General features: G+C 39.0%; 1 protein-coding gene and 1 pseudogene across 5 annotated transcripts in view; one reads left to right on the top strand and one right to left on the bottom strand.

The window, feature by feature from the left end:
• ZNF385B (zinc finger protein 385B) overlaps positions 1–16,036 on the bottom strand; it is a 475,657-nt gene that overhangs the window by 227,217 nt on the left and 232,404 nt on the right. The window contains exon 1 of one of the 5 annotated variants that reach the window (XM_070802853.1): positions 4,727–4,874. The exons of the other annotated variants lie outside the window; for them this stretch is intronic. Within the exon in view, the coding sequence (XP_070658954.1) occupies positions 4,727–4,736 (10 nt within the window). The 5' untranslated portion in view covers positions 4,737–4,874. Of the gene's footprint in view, positions 1–4,726; positions 4,875–16,036 lie in introns of those variants that run through there. 5 annotated transcript variants of the gene reach the window in all.
• LOC109565953 (phosphatidylinositol 4-kinase beta-like) lies at positions 7,177–8,877 on the top strand (annotated as a pseudogene).

Below are 16,036 nucleotides of genomic sequence, written 5' to 3'. Positions count from 1 at the left end.
AAAAAGAAAAAAGAAAAAAAACAATACAGTAAAATTCACACTCTACAGGCTTATGGAGTCTTTTGAGATCTTCACCTAGAGCACTGTTTCTCAAGACTTTTTTTTTTTTTTCATTTTGCCCTTGTTTAATGAGTTTTCTTTACAATGTTATCTTTAATGGGGTGCTCCATGAAATTTTAATGCCACAGATATACTGCATGTCTGTTTATGTACTATATTAATACTTCATAAAAGTAGTACAATTTTTTTTTTTTTTTTACTTTTTTGCTTCTGAGAATGAATTTTTGCCCCTTGGCGAGCAGTGAGAATGGCTAATCTAGAGGTTATATCTGTTTATCCCAAATCTTTCAACCCACTAGTTATTACTTAGCATTGCATGGGGTTAGGGTTTTAAATTTTTAGCTTGAAGTTTTTCAGTGAGTTAAAATGCAAACTCATAGACTATGTTGAGCCATTTATACCTTAATGTGAGTAGAAGAACAGAAAGCCAAAATATACAATGGAGAAAAGACAATCCCTTTAACAAGTGTTGTTGGGAAAACTGGTCAACCATCTGGAAAAGAATGAAACTAGAAAACTTTCTAATACCATACACAAAAACAAACTCAAAATGGATTAAAGGTCTAAATGTTAAGACCAGAAACTATAAAACTTAGAGGAAAACATAGGCAAAACACTCTCTGATATAAATAACAGCAAGATTCTCTATGACCCACCTCCCAGAATAATGTTGAACTAAACACAAAAATATACAAACAGGACCTAATTAAACTTAAAACCTTTTGCACAATGCAGGAAGGTATAAAGCAAGGTGTAAAGGCAGCCTTCAGAATGGGAGAAAATAATAGCAAATGAAACAACTGACAAAGAATTAATCTCCAAAATACACAAGCAGCAGCTCAATACAAGAAAAATAAATGACCCAATCAAAGAAATGGGCTGAAGAACTAAACAGACATTTCTCCAAAGAAGACATACAGATGGCCAACAAACATGAAAAGATGCTCAACATTGTTCATTAACAAAGAAATGCAAATCAAAACCACAATGAGGTACCATCTCACGCAGGTCAGAATGGCCACCATCAAAAAGTCTACAAACAATAAATGCTGGAGAGGGTGTGAAGAAAAGGGAACCCTCCTACACTGCTGGTGGGAATGCAAACTAGTACAGCCACTATGGAGAACAGTGTGGAGATTCCTTAAAAAACCTGAAATAGACTGCCATACAACCCAGTAATCCCACTTCTGGGCATACACACTGAGGAAACCGGAATTGAAAGAGACACGTGTACCCCCATGTTCGCTGCAGCACGGTTTACAATAGCCAGGACATGGAAGCAACCTAGATGTCCACCAGCAGATGAATGGATACGGAAGTTGTGGTAAATACACACAATGGAATATTACTCAACTATAAAAAAGAACACATTTGAGTCAGTTCTAATGAGGTAGATGAAACTGAAGCCTATTATATAGAGTGGAGTAAGCCAGAAAGAGAAACACCAATGCAGTATATCAACACATATATATGGAATTTAGAAAGACGGTAACGATGACCTTACATGCAAGACAACAAAAGAGACACAGATGTAAAGAACAGACTTTTGGACTATGTGGGAAAAGGCAAGGGTGGGACGATATGAGAGAATAGCATTGAAACATGTATATTACTGTATGTAAAATGGATGACCTGTGCAGGTTCGATGCATGAAGCAGGGCACTCAAAGCTGATGGCTCTGGGACAACCCAGAGGGATGGGGTAGGGAGGGTTGTGGGTGGGGTGTTCAGTATTGGGGGACACCTGTACACCCGTGGCTGATTCATGTCAATGCATGGTGAAAACCAACACCATATTATAAAGTAATTAGCCTTCAACTAAAAAAAAACTGAAAAAAAAAAAAAGAAAAGCAGAAAGCCAGTCTGGTAGGTGAATGTAAGGGTCCTCCCTTACTGGAGCAGGGGGGCAGTGGTGTGGAGTCGGGGAGAGGAGGGGAGATAGAGAGCCTCTGGTGCCAGAATGCCTGTGTCACCACTGAGCTTCAGTGCAGTCCTGTTGAACATGTTGATGTGAAATAAGGACTGTAAGAAGAGATGCGAGCTTCCATTCATGATAAACAAGAAATCTTAGTCATAGCCACCTTAGTGACTGTCACCTTATTGATTAATGTGTAAACATTAGGTTTCCTGCCTGACAAGAATTTTCTCTTTGGTCCCATTCAGGCCTGTTTGCATATTTCCCAACTGCTACGTGGCCAGGAACAAGAAAGTTTGTGTAACGTTCCAAGGAAACCTCTTGACACCATGGCTCATTTTAACCCAGGTATGAATAGCAGACAGAGATGAATTCACAAATACTTCTTTCAGATGCACTGTCAAATATAACTTTTCACTCCCAGAGGCCAAAATGGTCTTAACCATTGAAGTAATTATAGCTCACAACTATAATTTAGAGTGAGGTCTGGTTGACTCCACATTCACACAGGAAAATAATTCACTCGTCTTGTTGGAGCACTGCAGTAAATAACTATATAAAACCTATATAGTTTCAGCAACCCTAGACAGTATGGTGAATCGAAATAGAAATCAATGGTTGATAGTTTAATAAGAAAACAATAATAATTATCTACCATTTATTGGTTGCCAACTTCAATGCTAAAATGCTATACTCGATCCTTTATAAATACTACCGATTTAATTCCTCCAGCAATCCTATGAGATAAACATTTGTATTGTCATTTTCAGAGAAAATGAGTTCAGAAAGGATGGATGATTTTCCTTGAACCATTTACCAAGTGAGGGAAGAAGTCAAACTTCTGCCATCTGAAGCTCATGTTTTGCTACTTTAGCCACAGTGAAATTATCTCAGTGAAATGACAGAAAGATTCATGTCTGCAAACTTAATATCCAATCAAATGGAGGAATCTTGAGCAAGTGAAGAGGTAATAAATATGCTGTATAGTATGTTTTGAGATTTTGCATGTGAGAAGCTACTCGTGCAGATGATTTCAAATGAAGTATCATTTTAAAAAAAATAAATGTCTTTAAGACAGGTATTGGTTAGAATTTTCTGACTTTGAGGGTTGTAAAACATATACTTGTGTATATGTTTACCCTTGTAAATGACAAACAAAACGGCGGCTATTTCACAGAAGCACAGGTACACTTCCCAGAGGCTGGGACTATTGTCCTAAATTGTCTGTATCACCCATTCCCTATTCATGGCATGGGACCTTATGATTTGAAAGGACTGGCCATGTGAAAGGATGGTCCTTGTTTAAAATTTCCAGCATACTTTACATTTTGTATTAGAGTCTCTGACAAGACAGGATAATGAAAACTAGAAAGGCAGAAGTGGAATTGCAAAAAAACAGTCAGGCTCTAAGAAATCATTTTATGAAGGAGGATACACAGTGGTTAGGAGCCATGTTAATGAGCCAGAACTCAAACTTAGGTCTCCTAATTCCTAGACCAGTAATTTTTCATAACAGTACAATGTTACCAAGTAGAATAATAAATAGGCTTGAAATTATAGCAAAAATTGACCTAAATATACATCATCAATTATAAGCTTCTCCATGCAGACTGACCTAATTAAATATTTTAAACAAATGAACAACAAAGGAGAAATATAATTTATCTTTTAAACTACTAACATGATTATGCTTACTATGTACCAAATGGATAATCAAACATCCCTATATAGTGATAGTATGAGTAGCTCCAAAATAAAGGCTGAAATTGTTCTCACATGTGAAGTAATGTGTGCAACTGGTCAAAGTATAACCACTGCAATAAAAGATGTTTTCACTTAATTTCCTGGAGATTTCAGATGTTTGTTTAGCCTTTATTAACTGGAAAATTCCTCTACTCATTGTACACTTACTGACATATTCTATTAGGAAAATGTTTGTTTCCCAAAGAAATAATCCAAGCCACAAAATTCAGCCAGTATTTCACAATATTAACTTGACAATAAAGTATTTTATCAATAAAACATTTTTTAAATGTTTATGTAGCCACCAATGAAATTCTTACTAATTTAGAGTTTAGAAATTCTTACTAACTTAATTATGCTCCTCTGAGAAAGCTTCCTATATCAGATCTTTGAAAGATTTTACTAGATTTCCCTTAAGACTAATGCATGCAAATGCTATATTTTAAAATATACTGTATAAGATATAATTATGAACATTACTAAACAGATGCAGCATGCAAACTTTACCTTTTCAATGTTCTGTTACTTAAAACTAATTTTATAGCTGAGAATCTAGGCATTTTCTATATATTTTAAACATTAATAAAATAATCATGTAGAATCATCCCTTTCTAGAAGACTCATCATAGCATTTTAACAACATATGGAAGTCCAGTATATTTTTAAGCCAGAAGTCATGTTAGCACTTAGTTCATGAAGATTCTGTTGTCTATAATAACTACTGATTAAACCCCCAAATGTTGTGCTTATCTTAATAGAAGGAAAAACATACAGTTACGTGAGTCGTGAGTGCCTCCTTAACTTAGACACACATTTACAACACTATTCTAAATTGCCAAACCTCATCATCCCAAATCCTAGGATGACAGATAATACTAATCATGGCATTGCTCAGCACTGTATGAAATCTGTACCAATCTGGAAAATTACAGCTAAAACCAAGTATACTTCCATATGTATTGCCTATCACTTTCAAACAAAAACACCATTTGTAAGTCTTGTTACTTACCTAGAAGCATGTTTCTCAGCAGTAGTCAATTCAGCCAGTCTGCAAACTCTGTATAATAAAGGTATCAAGAGCTGAGCAGTATGTTAATCTGCCACAGGTTTTATTACAGTGAGAGCGGGAGCCCTCACAAACTCTTCCTTGTATCCTAAGCCTGCTGGAGTACTGGACTGACTCCACTCACTCGCCGTGGACCTTGGTGGAAACTTAACAAACAATGCAGAGACTGTCAGTAGATGCTGCGTCCTCAGCCCACAGAGCCAAAAAAAATTATGGAAAAGTAGGTTATTTCACTGGAGTTGGAGATATAAATTTTGAATTGATCATGCTGTTTCTTTAAAATTCTGAGGAGCTTTTTCTACTAAATTAACAAATGAAACAAGTGAAACTCATGCAAACAAGCTTATAAAATCATATTTAAAAAATCGAACTACCCAATTTTCCCCCGATGCTTTTTTTTAATTTAAAATACATTTAACTCTAAACTAAAAAGAAATTCAGAAGGCAAAATAAGCTCTGTATAATATACATGTTTTTAGGGAAGACTGTGTATTAAAATTATATCACTCATCAAGAATCAGAGAATGCAAATATTTTTATTATTTGGTGTTATGAGCTTGAGCGTCCAATGAGATTTCAGTTTCACAAAGGATTGTTTGTTTGATTCCAATACAAAGATAATTATTTCTGAAATAGGTTTCTCTTGAGAGAACAAACCTTACAGTTTTAAAGCAATAAGGATATTGCAGTGCATATTTAACAAAGGAATATCTCATTTCTTTCTATGTTTCTACTGGCTGTGAATTAACAATTTAAAAGGAGAAAAATCTATGTGACCTCAAAGGAAGAATACACTGCACTCCAGCTAACACTAAAGCCAGTAAGTTGAATGTGATTTCTGAGACTATGCTTTTTGAAGTAGAAAATAAAATGATACATCCAAATATTACACATTTTAGCAATTATCTTTAAATTATCCTGCAGCAGATATTTCTTTTTACATATTATAATGACAGTGGACAGAAATTAAACTATGTATACCTTCCTGGGATCCAGATCCTTGAGCAGTAAAGTTTTCCTGGTATTCATTCATGTTTCTGTATTTCCCTATTAAAGATAATTTTGGGATTCAACTTTTACATGATCAGATACTTTTATTTTGATTAAAATAGGCTGAAAAGTTTAAGAAAAATGAGCGTCAGAGAAAGAGGTAAATAGGAAACAAATCTAGGAACAAAGAGGACGAAAGGAGAGGTGGTCAAGGATGATGGTGACACAACAGACCAACATCTGGGGTTCTTCGGTCATTGTAGAATGTAGGCCTTGCATATATCAAATATATATATTTGGATGTAGTGACCTGAAGGATTATGCATAGAAATTCTCATATGGGGTAAACCAAGTTTCAAGAGGGACAGGTGTACGCATGTGTGTATGTTTATACTAATAAATGTTTTTCTGTAAATGTGGAAGGAAGCCTCTCTCCCTGCCCTTGACACCCCATTCACTTTTACCGAGTGGCTGTCACGCTTGAGCGACTTCAGAATCCCCTGAAGGGCTTGTTAAAACAGACTGCTTGGCCCAAGCCCTAGAATTTCTGATTCAGTCTGTCTAGGGTGGGGCCTGAGAATTTATATTATAGCACATTCTCAGGCGATGCTGAAGTTTCTGGTCCTGGGACCACACTTTGAGAACCATTGCTTTAGCTCATTATGTTATCCTATAATCTAGCATGAAGACATTTCCAGTGTGAATTGCTTATTACTATATTACATAGATTCCAAGGGCTTCTTCACCCGCACATTTTCACAGCTCTGAATCAGGATGTGTCTATAATTAATCACAACTTACAGAAGCTATGCAGAGGGCAGCACCCACAACACGCAGTGTCAGTGTCTGCACGGACTTGGTCACAGCTGTTCATACTGTCTCTTCAGTTGAGTGATATCATTTTTGAATGATATCAAATGTTGAGTTTGCCATTTAAAAATAATTTTTTAAACCAATGCTTTAAAAAGCACACTATAATTTTAAAAATAAGTCACTGCATACAAAGATGAAATACAAACAGGTGTGGTGTGTGTATTTGTTGTTGGTGAAGCAGATGTTAATTACTGGAGAAATGACAGCAACTTCAGACTTTCTTGGAAAGTAGCATTTATTCCATTAGAGGATATAAGAATGGTAATCACTAGTGGAAGAAACTATGGTACATGTGAAGTTTTGCCTATCACAGGCCCAGAAATGCAGCTGAAGCTAGACGGAATCACCAAATCCCTCTGAACAGAAATTTAAATGTGATTTGCTAGTGTGAATAATTCACAGGTCCAGAGGGAATCTCTTTAAAGCTCTGCATCATAGTTTATTGACAGTTGTTGTTGCTGGGGGCTCCCATGGGACCAAGCTATGGAAGCTGATCCTCTCAGATGAGCTGAAGCCCGCTCACCAAAAGAGGGAGTGGCCCTCCTTGAGCCCAGTCTCTGACACAGGGCTGTCTCCCTCTAAAAGGACCCACCAGCGCTCTAAGTCAGATGCCACCACCAGCATAAATCTCAGCAGCAACCTGAAACGAACAGCCAGCCACCCTAAAGTGGAGAATGAGGATGAGGAGCTCTCCTCCAGCATCGAGAGTATTGATAATTCATTCAGTTCCCCCATCAGACTGGCTCCTGAGCGAGAATTCATCAAGTCCCTGATGGTGATTGGCAAGTGGAGGGCCACGCTCCCCACCAAGGAGCAGAAGACACAGCAGAGGATCTCAGAGCTCTCCCTGCTCAACCACAAGCTCCCCGCCCGAGTCTGGCTGCCCACTGCTGACTTTGACCACCACATGGTCTGCGTGCCCCACACCCAGGCTGTCATCCTCAACTCTAAGGACAAGGCTCCCCACCTGATCTATGTGGAGGTCCTCGAATGTGAAAACTTCGACACCACAGATCTAGGGTCCCCGCCCAGATCCCCGAGAACCGAATTCGAAGCACCCAATCTGTAGAGAACCTGCCCAAATGAGGCATCACCCACGAGCAGCGGGCAGGCAGCTTCAGCACTGTGCCCAACTATGACAATGATGACGAGGCCTGGCCGGTGGATGACATAGGTGAGCTTCAGGTGGAGCTCCCTGAAGTGCACACCAACAGCTGTGACATCTCCCAGTTCTCCGTGGACAGCATCACCAGCCAGGAAAGCAAGGAGTCTGTGTTCATTGCAGCAGGTAAAATCCGACGGCGCCTTTGGGAGCAGCTGGCTCACACCCCCACAGCCTTCAAACGAGACCCAGAAGACCGTTCTGCAGTTGCTCTCAAAGAGCCCTGGCAGGAGAAAGTGTGGTGCATTAGAGAGGGTTCCCCCTATGGCCTTCTCCCCAACTGGAGGCTCCTGTCAGTCATTGTCAAGTGTGGGGATGACCTTCGGCAGGAGCTGTTGGCCTTCCAGGTGTTAAAAGCAACTGCAGTCCATTTGGGAACAGGAGCGAGTAGCCCTGTGGATCAAGCCGTATAAGATTCTTGTGATTTTGGCCGACAGCAGCATGACTGAACCAGTGGGTCAAGGCTGCATCCATACACCAGGTGAGGAAGCAGTCACAGCTCTCCCTGCCTGATTACTTCTTCCAGGAGCATGGCAGTTACACCACAGAGGCATTCCTCAGATCCCAGCGCAATTCTGTGCAGAGTTGGACTGGCTACTGCTTGGTCTGCTACCTGCTACAGGTCAAGGACAGACACAATGGGAACATCCTGTTGGATGCAGAAGGCCACATCATCCACGTCGACTTTGGCTTCATCCTATCCAGCTCACTCTGAAACCTGGGCTTTGAGACATCGGCCTTTAAGCTGACCACAGGGTTTGTGGATGTGATGGGCGGCCTGGATGGCAACATGTTCAACTATTACAAGATGTTGATGCTGCAGGGGCTGATCGCAGCTCGGAAACACAGGGCTAAGGTGGTGCAGATCGTAGAGATCATGCAGCAAGGTTCTCAGCTTCCTTGCTTCCATGGTTTCAGCACCATCCGCAACCTCAAGGAGAGGTTCCACGTGAGCATGACTGAGGAGCAGCTCCAGCTGCTGGTGGAGCAGATGCTGGACGGCGGCATGCGGTCTATTACCACCAAACTCTATGACAGCTTCCAGTGCCTCATCAATGGCATCATGTGACATCCTCCTCCTCAGGCTCCTGCACGAATAGGGGTGGGGGGTTCAGGGGACCCTCCCTGGGAAGGCCCTTGGAGAAACCCTAAGCCAGGAAGGCCCACCCACCTGGCCATCCACCAAGGGAAATGGAAGGCAAGACATACAAAGGCTCATGTGGTAACAGTAGAGCTTGCCAGGGCAGGTGGGGAGAGCCAGCTGTGGGGTCCAGACTGATTGGGGCTTCCTTGCCACCACCCCAGCTGTGTCAGTATTACCACCTGATGGACTCCAGGACTCACTGCCCTCGAGAGGACAGAAGTGATAAATGTGGGGGACGCTGGGGCCTCACTTCTCCCCACCAGGGTCCGAGAGGATCTTTCCACAGGCCATCTCTGCATGTAATCTGGGTCCCAGGAAGGAGAAGAGTAGGTTCTTGGTACTTAGGACTTGATCCTGTGGCTGGCCTTTGGCCATGCTGCTGCCTGACTGTCCCCTCCAAGGGACTGAGCCCTAGCCCGAGTTCTCCTGGGTAGGTGGGCTTTGGCATAGGGTCCTGCACTTGCTGAGGTCCCCAGCAAGTGAGGAAGGGAATGATTATGGCCCTTCTAGTCTGAGAGTACTGGCCTAGCCTCGGGGAATTCCTTGTCCTGATCCCTTCCCCACACCCAGGGAGATAGCTCTCAATTTTTTATTTTTAATTCTTGTTTGAAATAAAGTCCTTAGTTATTAAAAAAATTTTTTTTTCTTTCCTAGTGATGTGTAAAGTAATGATGTGAATGGACAATCTGGACTTGCGTGGTGGTCCAGTAGGTAAGACTCCATGCTTCCACTGCAGGAGACACAGGTTCCATTTGCAGTTGGGGAAATTCCACATGCCGAGGAGTACAGTCAAAAAAAATTAAGAAAATCTGAGGTTTGATAACATGTGATATTATTTGGAAATAAAACAATTACTCTTGGGAGAAGCTATGTACAAATTAATGAAAAATAAGTTGATTTAAAACAGGTTTTTGTTGTTGTTATTCAAAACGTGGTGTGGAAAAACCTAAAGAACCACCCAGGATGTCTGCTAAAAACACATATATCTGGGACTACCAGAGATCCACTGACTCAAATATCTTTGGTCTGAAGACTGACCATTTCACCTCTAAGTAAACAGCAATTTAATAAGAATAGCAATACTGGAGGACTCTTAAATGTTTGTGGTAATAATGTATTTCTGAAAAGCAAGCAAGCTACCTTTGATTCTAAATCAATTACAATAAACCTTGGGTATTGCCTAAATGAGTAAAGCTACATATGGATGCCTCTGTGACAGTTTATCCCCACAGGAACTTTTAAAAACTGAAACACTAAACTGCATACGTATCTCAATGGTCCTTTGTGAAGGCAGAAGAGAAAAAGCCAGAAGCAAAGGTGCATGCTCATCTGACCAGACACAAAGCAAGTAATGCTTGATAGGAGGGCAAGATACCAAGAAGGATGAATATGCAGCAGTAGCACATCCCCAATAAGACTCCAACCTCTGGCCCAGTACTGAGTGGGGTATCTCTATAAGCCTCCAGTGGTGTGAAGCATTTGAAAGAAATGATAAAATAACCAGGATGAAAATGACCAGCTGTTACGTTGCCAGTTTTAAAGCTGGTCACTAGTTGTAAAACTAGTCACTGTAAAGTGACCAGTTGTAATGATAGTGGAGGTAATGGAATCACAGTTGAGCTATATCAAATTCTCATGCTGTGAAAGTGCTGCACTCAATATGCCAGCAAATTTGGAAAACTCAGCAATGGTCTCAGGACTGGAAAAGGTCAGTTTTCATTCCAATCTCAAAAAAAGGCAATGCCAAAGAATGTTCAAACTACTGTACAATTGCACTAATCTCACATGCTAATAAAGTAAAGCTCAAAATTCTCCAAGTCAGGCTTCAGTAGTTCATGAACAGAGAACCTCCAGATGTTTAAGCTGGATTAAGAGAAGGCAGAGGAGCCAGAGATCAATTTGCCAACATCCGATGGATCATTGAAAAAGCAAGAGAGTTCAGAAAAATGTCTATTTCTGATTTATTGATTAGGCCAAAGCCTTTGTGTGGATCACAAAAAACTGGAAAATTCTTAAAGAGATGGGAATACCAGACCACCTTACCCACCTCCTAAGAAATCTGTATGCAGGTCAAGAAGCAACAGTTAGAACCTGACATGGAACAACAGACTGGTTCCAAATTGGGAAGGATACATCAAGGATGTATGTTGTCACCCTGCTTATTTAACTTATATGCAGAGTACATCATGAGAAATGCCAGGCTAGATGAAGCACAAGCTGGAATCAAGATTGCTGGGAGAAATATTAATAACCTCAGATATGCAGATGACACCACCTTTACAGCAGAAAGCAAAGAGGAACTAAAAAGCCTCTTGATGGCGAAACAGGAGAGTGAAAAAGTTGGCTTAAAACTCAACATTCAGAAAACCAAGGTCATGGCATCTGGTCCCATCACTTCATGGCAAATAGATGGGGAAACAATGGAAATGGTGAGAGACTTTATTTTGGCGGGCTCCAAAATCACTGCAGATGGTGACTATAGTCATGAAATTAAAAGACGCTTGCTCTTTGGAAGAAAAGCTAGGACCAACCTAGACAGCATATTAAAAAGCAGAGACATTACTTTGCTGACAAAGGTCCATCTAGTCAAAGCTATGGTTTTTCCAGTAGTCATGTATGGATGTGAGAGTTTGACTATAAAGAAAGCTGAGCACTGAAGAAAAGATGTTTTTGAACTGTGTTGTTGGAGAAGACTCTTGAGAGGCCCTTGGACTGCAAGAAAATCCAACCAGTCCATCCTAAAGGAAATCAGTCCTGAATATTCACTGGAAGGACTGATGCTGAGGCTGAAAGTCCAATATTTTGGCCACCTTATACAAAGAACTGACTCATTGCAGAAGACCCTGATGCTGGGAAAGATTTAAGACAGGAGGAGAAGGGGACGACAGAGGATGAGATGGTTGGATGGCATCACCAACTCGATGGATGTGAGTTTGAGCAAGCTCCAGGAGTTGGTGATGGACAGGGTAGCCTGTCATGCTGCAGTCCATGCAGTCACAATGAGCTGGACATGACTGAGCAACTGAACTGAACTGAACTGAAAGTTGCCCAATATCAGTGAGTCTGTTTCCTTAATAAAAGAATAAAGGTAAGGTTAGAATAGATTTCTGTGGTCCATCCTAGCTCTAAAATTACATAACATTCAAAAGCATTTAAAAGGGTGTGGCTCTTTCATAGTTTTATTAGGAAAAAACCTTATAAAAGTGAATGACTGATGAACCCAAGATAAAAGACATTGTGATGGTTTGAATTATGTCTCTTCCCAGTCCTCCATTCATATTTGAAGATACTAATGCCCAATTTCTCAAAATGTGATCTTATTTGGAGGTAGATTCTTTCCAGAGGTAATCAAATTAAGATGAGGTTGCTAGGGTGGGCGTTCATCCAATATGTCAGGTGTATTTATAAAAACTGAGAAATTTGGATGCAGACTGGTACGGAGGGAGACTTTGTAGAGACACAGGGAAAAGACAGCCGTCTGCCAGCCAAGGAGAGGCGCCTGAAACAGATACTTTCCTCTGAGCTCTCAGAAGGGAACCCACCCTTCTGACACCTTGAATTCAGAATTCTAGCCTCCAAGACTGTGACAGGATAAATTTTTGTTGTTTAAGCCATCTGGTTTGTAGTACTTTATTACATCATGTTTAGCAAAACAAATTGGCACTGTTACTAGGTCCTTGTTACTAGGTACTTAGCATGTTACCTGTTACTAGGTACTTAGCATGTTACCTGTTACTAGGTACTTAGCATGCTAAGTACATGCTAACTTTTCAGAAGTCTGAGTAGTAGTTGGGTGCTATTTTTTGAAAGTTAGAACTCAGATGTTTTATATTTGTTCTTGTTTAATGTTTCTTTAATCAGGTTGGTTGTGCATTTGTCTATTTAAGTAAATTTTAAGTAGCTGTTTTGTCTTTTTTTATATATACTTGCTTTACTCTATTCCACCAATATTTGCTTCTGTTTTTATTAATGTCTGCTTCCTAACATCTTTTGACTAATTTTGATACATGTTTTCTAGGTTTTAAGATGTATACATGCCTCATTTATTTTCAATTTTTGTTTTTTAATATGAAGTCCCATTTAGGAGTGCGATTTTTAATATTTTCCCTTCCATTAACTTTTAGATAATCTATCACGTTTAGTTTAGATTTTTCTCTTCTCTCTTTACTTGATGGTTAATAGGACCGAGAGATAGAAATAACATGTTATCTTTTATTCTAGCTTTATTATTAATTAATTTAGCTTGGCCTTGGGCCAGTCACTCACCTTCCATGGGCTTCTGTGATATTGCCTGTGTGAGAATCAAACCAACTAAATATGATAATATTTGAGACCATAAATTGCTATACAAATTTAAGTCATTTAAGTCCATGTTTTAATTATTTTTGACCAACTCACTATTCACAAATAAATTAGGATAACCCTGGGGATATCAGAATTGCTTAACTTTATAGTTTTAACTTCATTTCTGCTTGTTGTATTAGTAATCATCTCTCAAATTGCCTGTAAGTTTATAATTTTATGGAAAAATAGCAAGAATTCACCTACTAGCTCAGTTTTATTTATTTTTTATATATTAGTTGATGAAGTTATTTGAAGGAGAGAAACCATTTAAAAAACTCACCTTCTGAAATAATCTGTCATTATCATTTAAGAGTGGGGACAAAATGAACTAGCATTATCTAAATTCAGTTATGTGTCAAGCACTTTTTTAGGTGTTTTGCATTCAATTCTTTAAACAACCATTGCACAGATGAAGATACTAGGAAAGCATAAGCAAACTGCCCAAAGTTATAAATCTTCTGATCCAGCCCTTCCCAGCTCCCTCCCTATAAAATGAGTCAATAAAGATAGCAGGGTTAAAGTTTTTATCTAACAATTTTCAGAGAATGTAAACTAGTTCTTTTTTTAAAATTGAAAATATAAATCATGATTAAGTAAAAGTAAATGTGGTTTTAAAAGGCAGTGGTCCTTTTGTTTCTCTTTGAATCTTTTTTTCTTCAGAAGAGACTTTTATTTTTCCTTTTTGTTTCCTTTGGGGGAGAATGAAAGTATCTGAGAGCAATCATTTACTTTGAACTACACCATTACTTCAGAATTTTCTATCATGCTAAATATTAAGTTCATCTTATGTATTAATTCAAGAGTTCTTATATGTAGTATCTAAAATACATGTAAAATTCTTCAGTAGCATTCATTTGTAATATTTAGTTTTTTGCTTAAAACTACCTAAAGGCATTAACTACTATTATTTCTGATGAAATTATACTTAACTGAGGAAAAATTGTAGCCTAATCAGCTTTGCAATTTTCTACAAGTACAGTTCTCTGTAGATAAAAGATCATTACTACTAACTAGACTGGCACTGATTTGAAAAGAGGGAACATTTACAGAATTATATGAGTTCTGAGTATCAGAACCCAGAATGTTCCCAGAAAAGAGAAATAGAGAATAAGAAGAAATGATTAAAATTGCTGTATTAATGAAGATGTTCATTACGTTATATATAATCACAAACATATAGAAACAGTCTTAAAGCTCAATAGCAGAGGAGTGGTTGTGTTGATAGTGGGAAATATTACAAAATATATTCAGTGACATAGGAAAATGTTCACTATATAACAAGTGGGAGAAAATATGTAGAACTGGATGTACAATAGATGTCACACATGTAAATAAAAAAGCATATTGCATATGCATATGAATGTATATGTGCATATCTACAGAAACACGTCTAGAAGAAAACACCCCAAAATATGTTAAATACTGCAGGTTTATTGAAAATTTTACTTTTTTTTTCTGTATTGTTACATTTTTGTACTAAACTGAAAGAAAAAAAAAAAACAAACCCTTCATCTTAAACATTACAGTGGGAGGGATTTCACTACAAAAAAGAAAATGTATATAATTTCTAAAAATAGGGAGGCAGAACTAGCTAATTTAGATAATCTCTCTTTAAAAATTTATAGTAAGTTAATGTCAAGAACTAGTTACGTTCTCAAGTTCCTTTTGGGTCTTAATGATCCTCTGATTCAACTGGAGTAAGGGCAAGCACAGGACTAAACACAGGCAGGAGGCTCTCCTTGATCACTGTAACAGTGCAAATGCATAGTAATTGGAGTGAAATAAGCAAGAGAAAAGGGAATGAGGGTAATGGTAATACAATATTTATAAGAGGCTTGAGCCATCAATTCCCAGAACTCCCCAGTGATTTAATCTCTTGGTCTGTAGTATCTGCATCCATATAGATGAGTGTCAAGAGCCTGCAGAGAGGTGATGGCAGGAATCCAGCCCACGGATAGTATGTAAGAATCACTTACGTACATGATTTCTTCCAAGGCATTAAATCTTTTTAACTACTATAGTAGCATTGCTATTTTTACTCCAGTGTTTAACTTATGAAGGGAATGATTTATATGCCCTTAGATAACATGGCTCTCATTAAACTATTTATTCTCTATCAATGTCAACAGAAGACTTCCATGACAATATAGTGACATATAATAGTTAACATGGTTCAGACATATCAGATCTCTGCACAACTGGAAACATCAAAAGAACTATGATATCATCAATGATGCTACCAGACAGAGCACCTGCTCCCCTCTCACATTAGACAGCAGATGTTCAAATAATACCACATAGATTTTCTTAAGCTGTATCCTGAGATCTGTCAAGGTTTTCACCATGGTTAAATCAGAAATGTCACAACTTTTTCTTTTCATTAAAAAAAATTCTCTACCTACCTAATAGGTGCCCACCCTACATAGCTTATTTTTATGTAAAGGCAGCTTGTCCTCTTAGAGGTGGGGTTTGCCTGCTGCTGCTGCTGCTGCTAAGTCGCTTCAGTTGTGTCCAACTCTATGTGACCCCACAGATGGCAGCCCACCAGGCTCTGCCATCCCTGGGATTCTCCAGGCAAGAACACTGGAGTGGGTTGCCATTTCCTTCTCCGATGCATGAAAGTGAAAAGTGAAAGTGAAGACGCTCAAGTGAAAAGTGAAAGTGAAGACGCTCAGTTCTATCCGACTCTTTGCGACCCCATGGACTTCGGCCTACCAAGCTCCTCCATCCATGGGGTTTG

Source organism: Bos indicus, chromosome 2, assembly GCF_029378745.1.
Source record: "Bos indicus isolate NIAB-ARS_2022 breed Sahiwal x Tharparkar chromosome 2, NIAB-ARS_B.indTharparkar_mat_pri_1.0, whole genome shotgun sequence".
Classification (NCBI taxonomy): domain Eukaryota; kingdom Metazoa; phylum Chordata; class Mammalia; order Artiodactyla; family Bovidae; genus Bos; species Bos indicus.
Note: the sequence above shows the minus strand (reverse complement) of the source record. Positions and strands in the feature narration are given on the sequence as shown.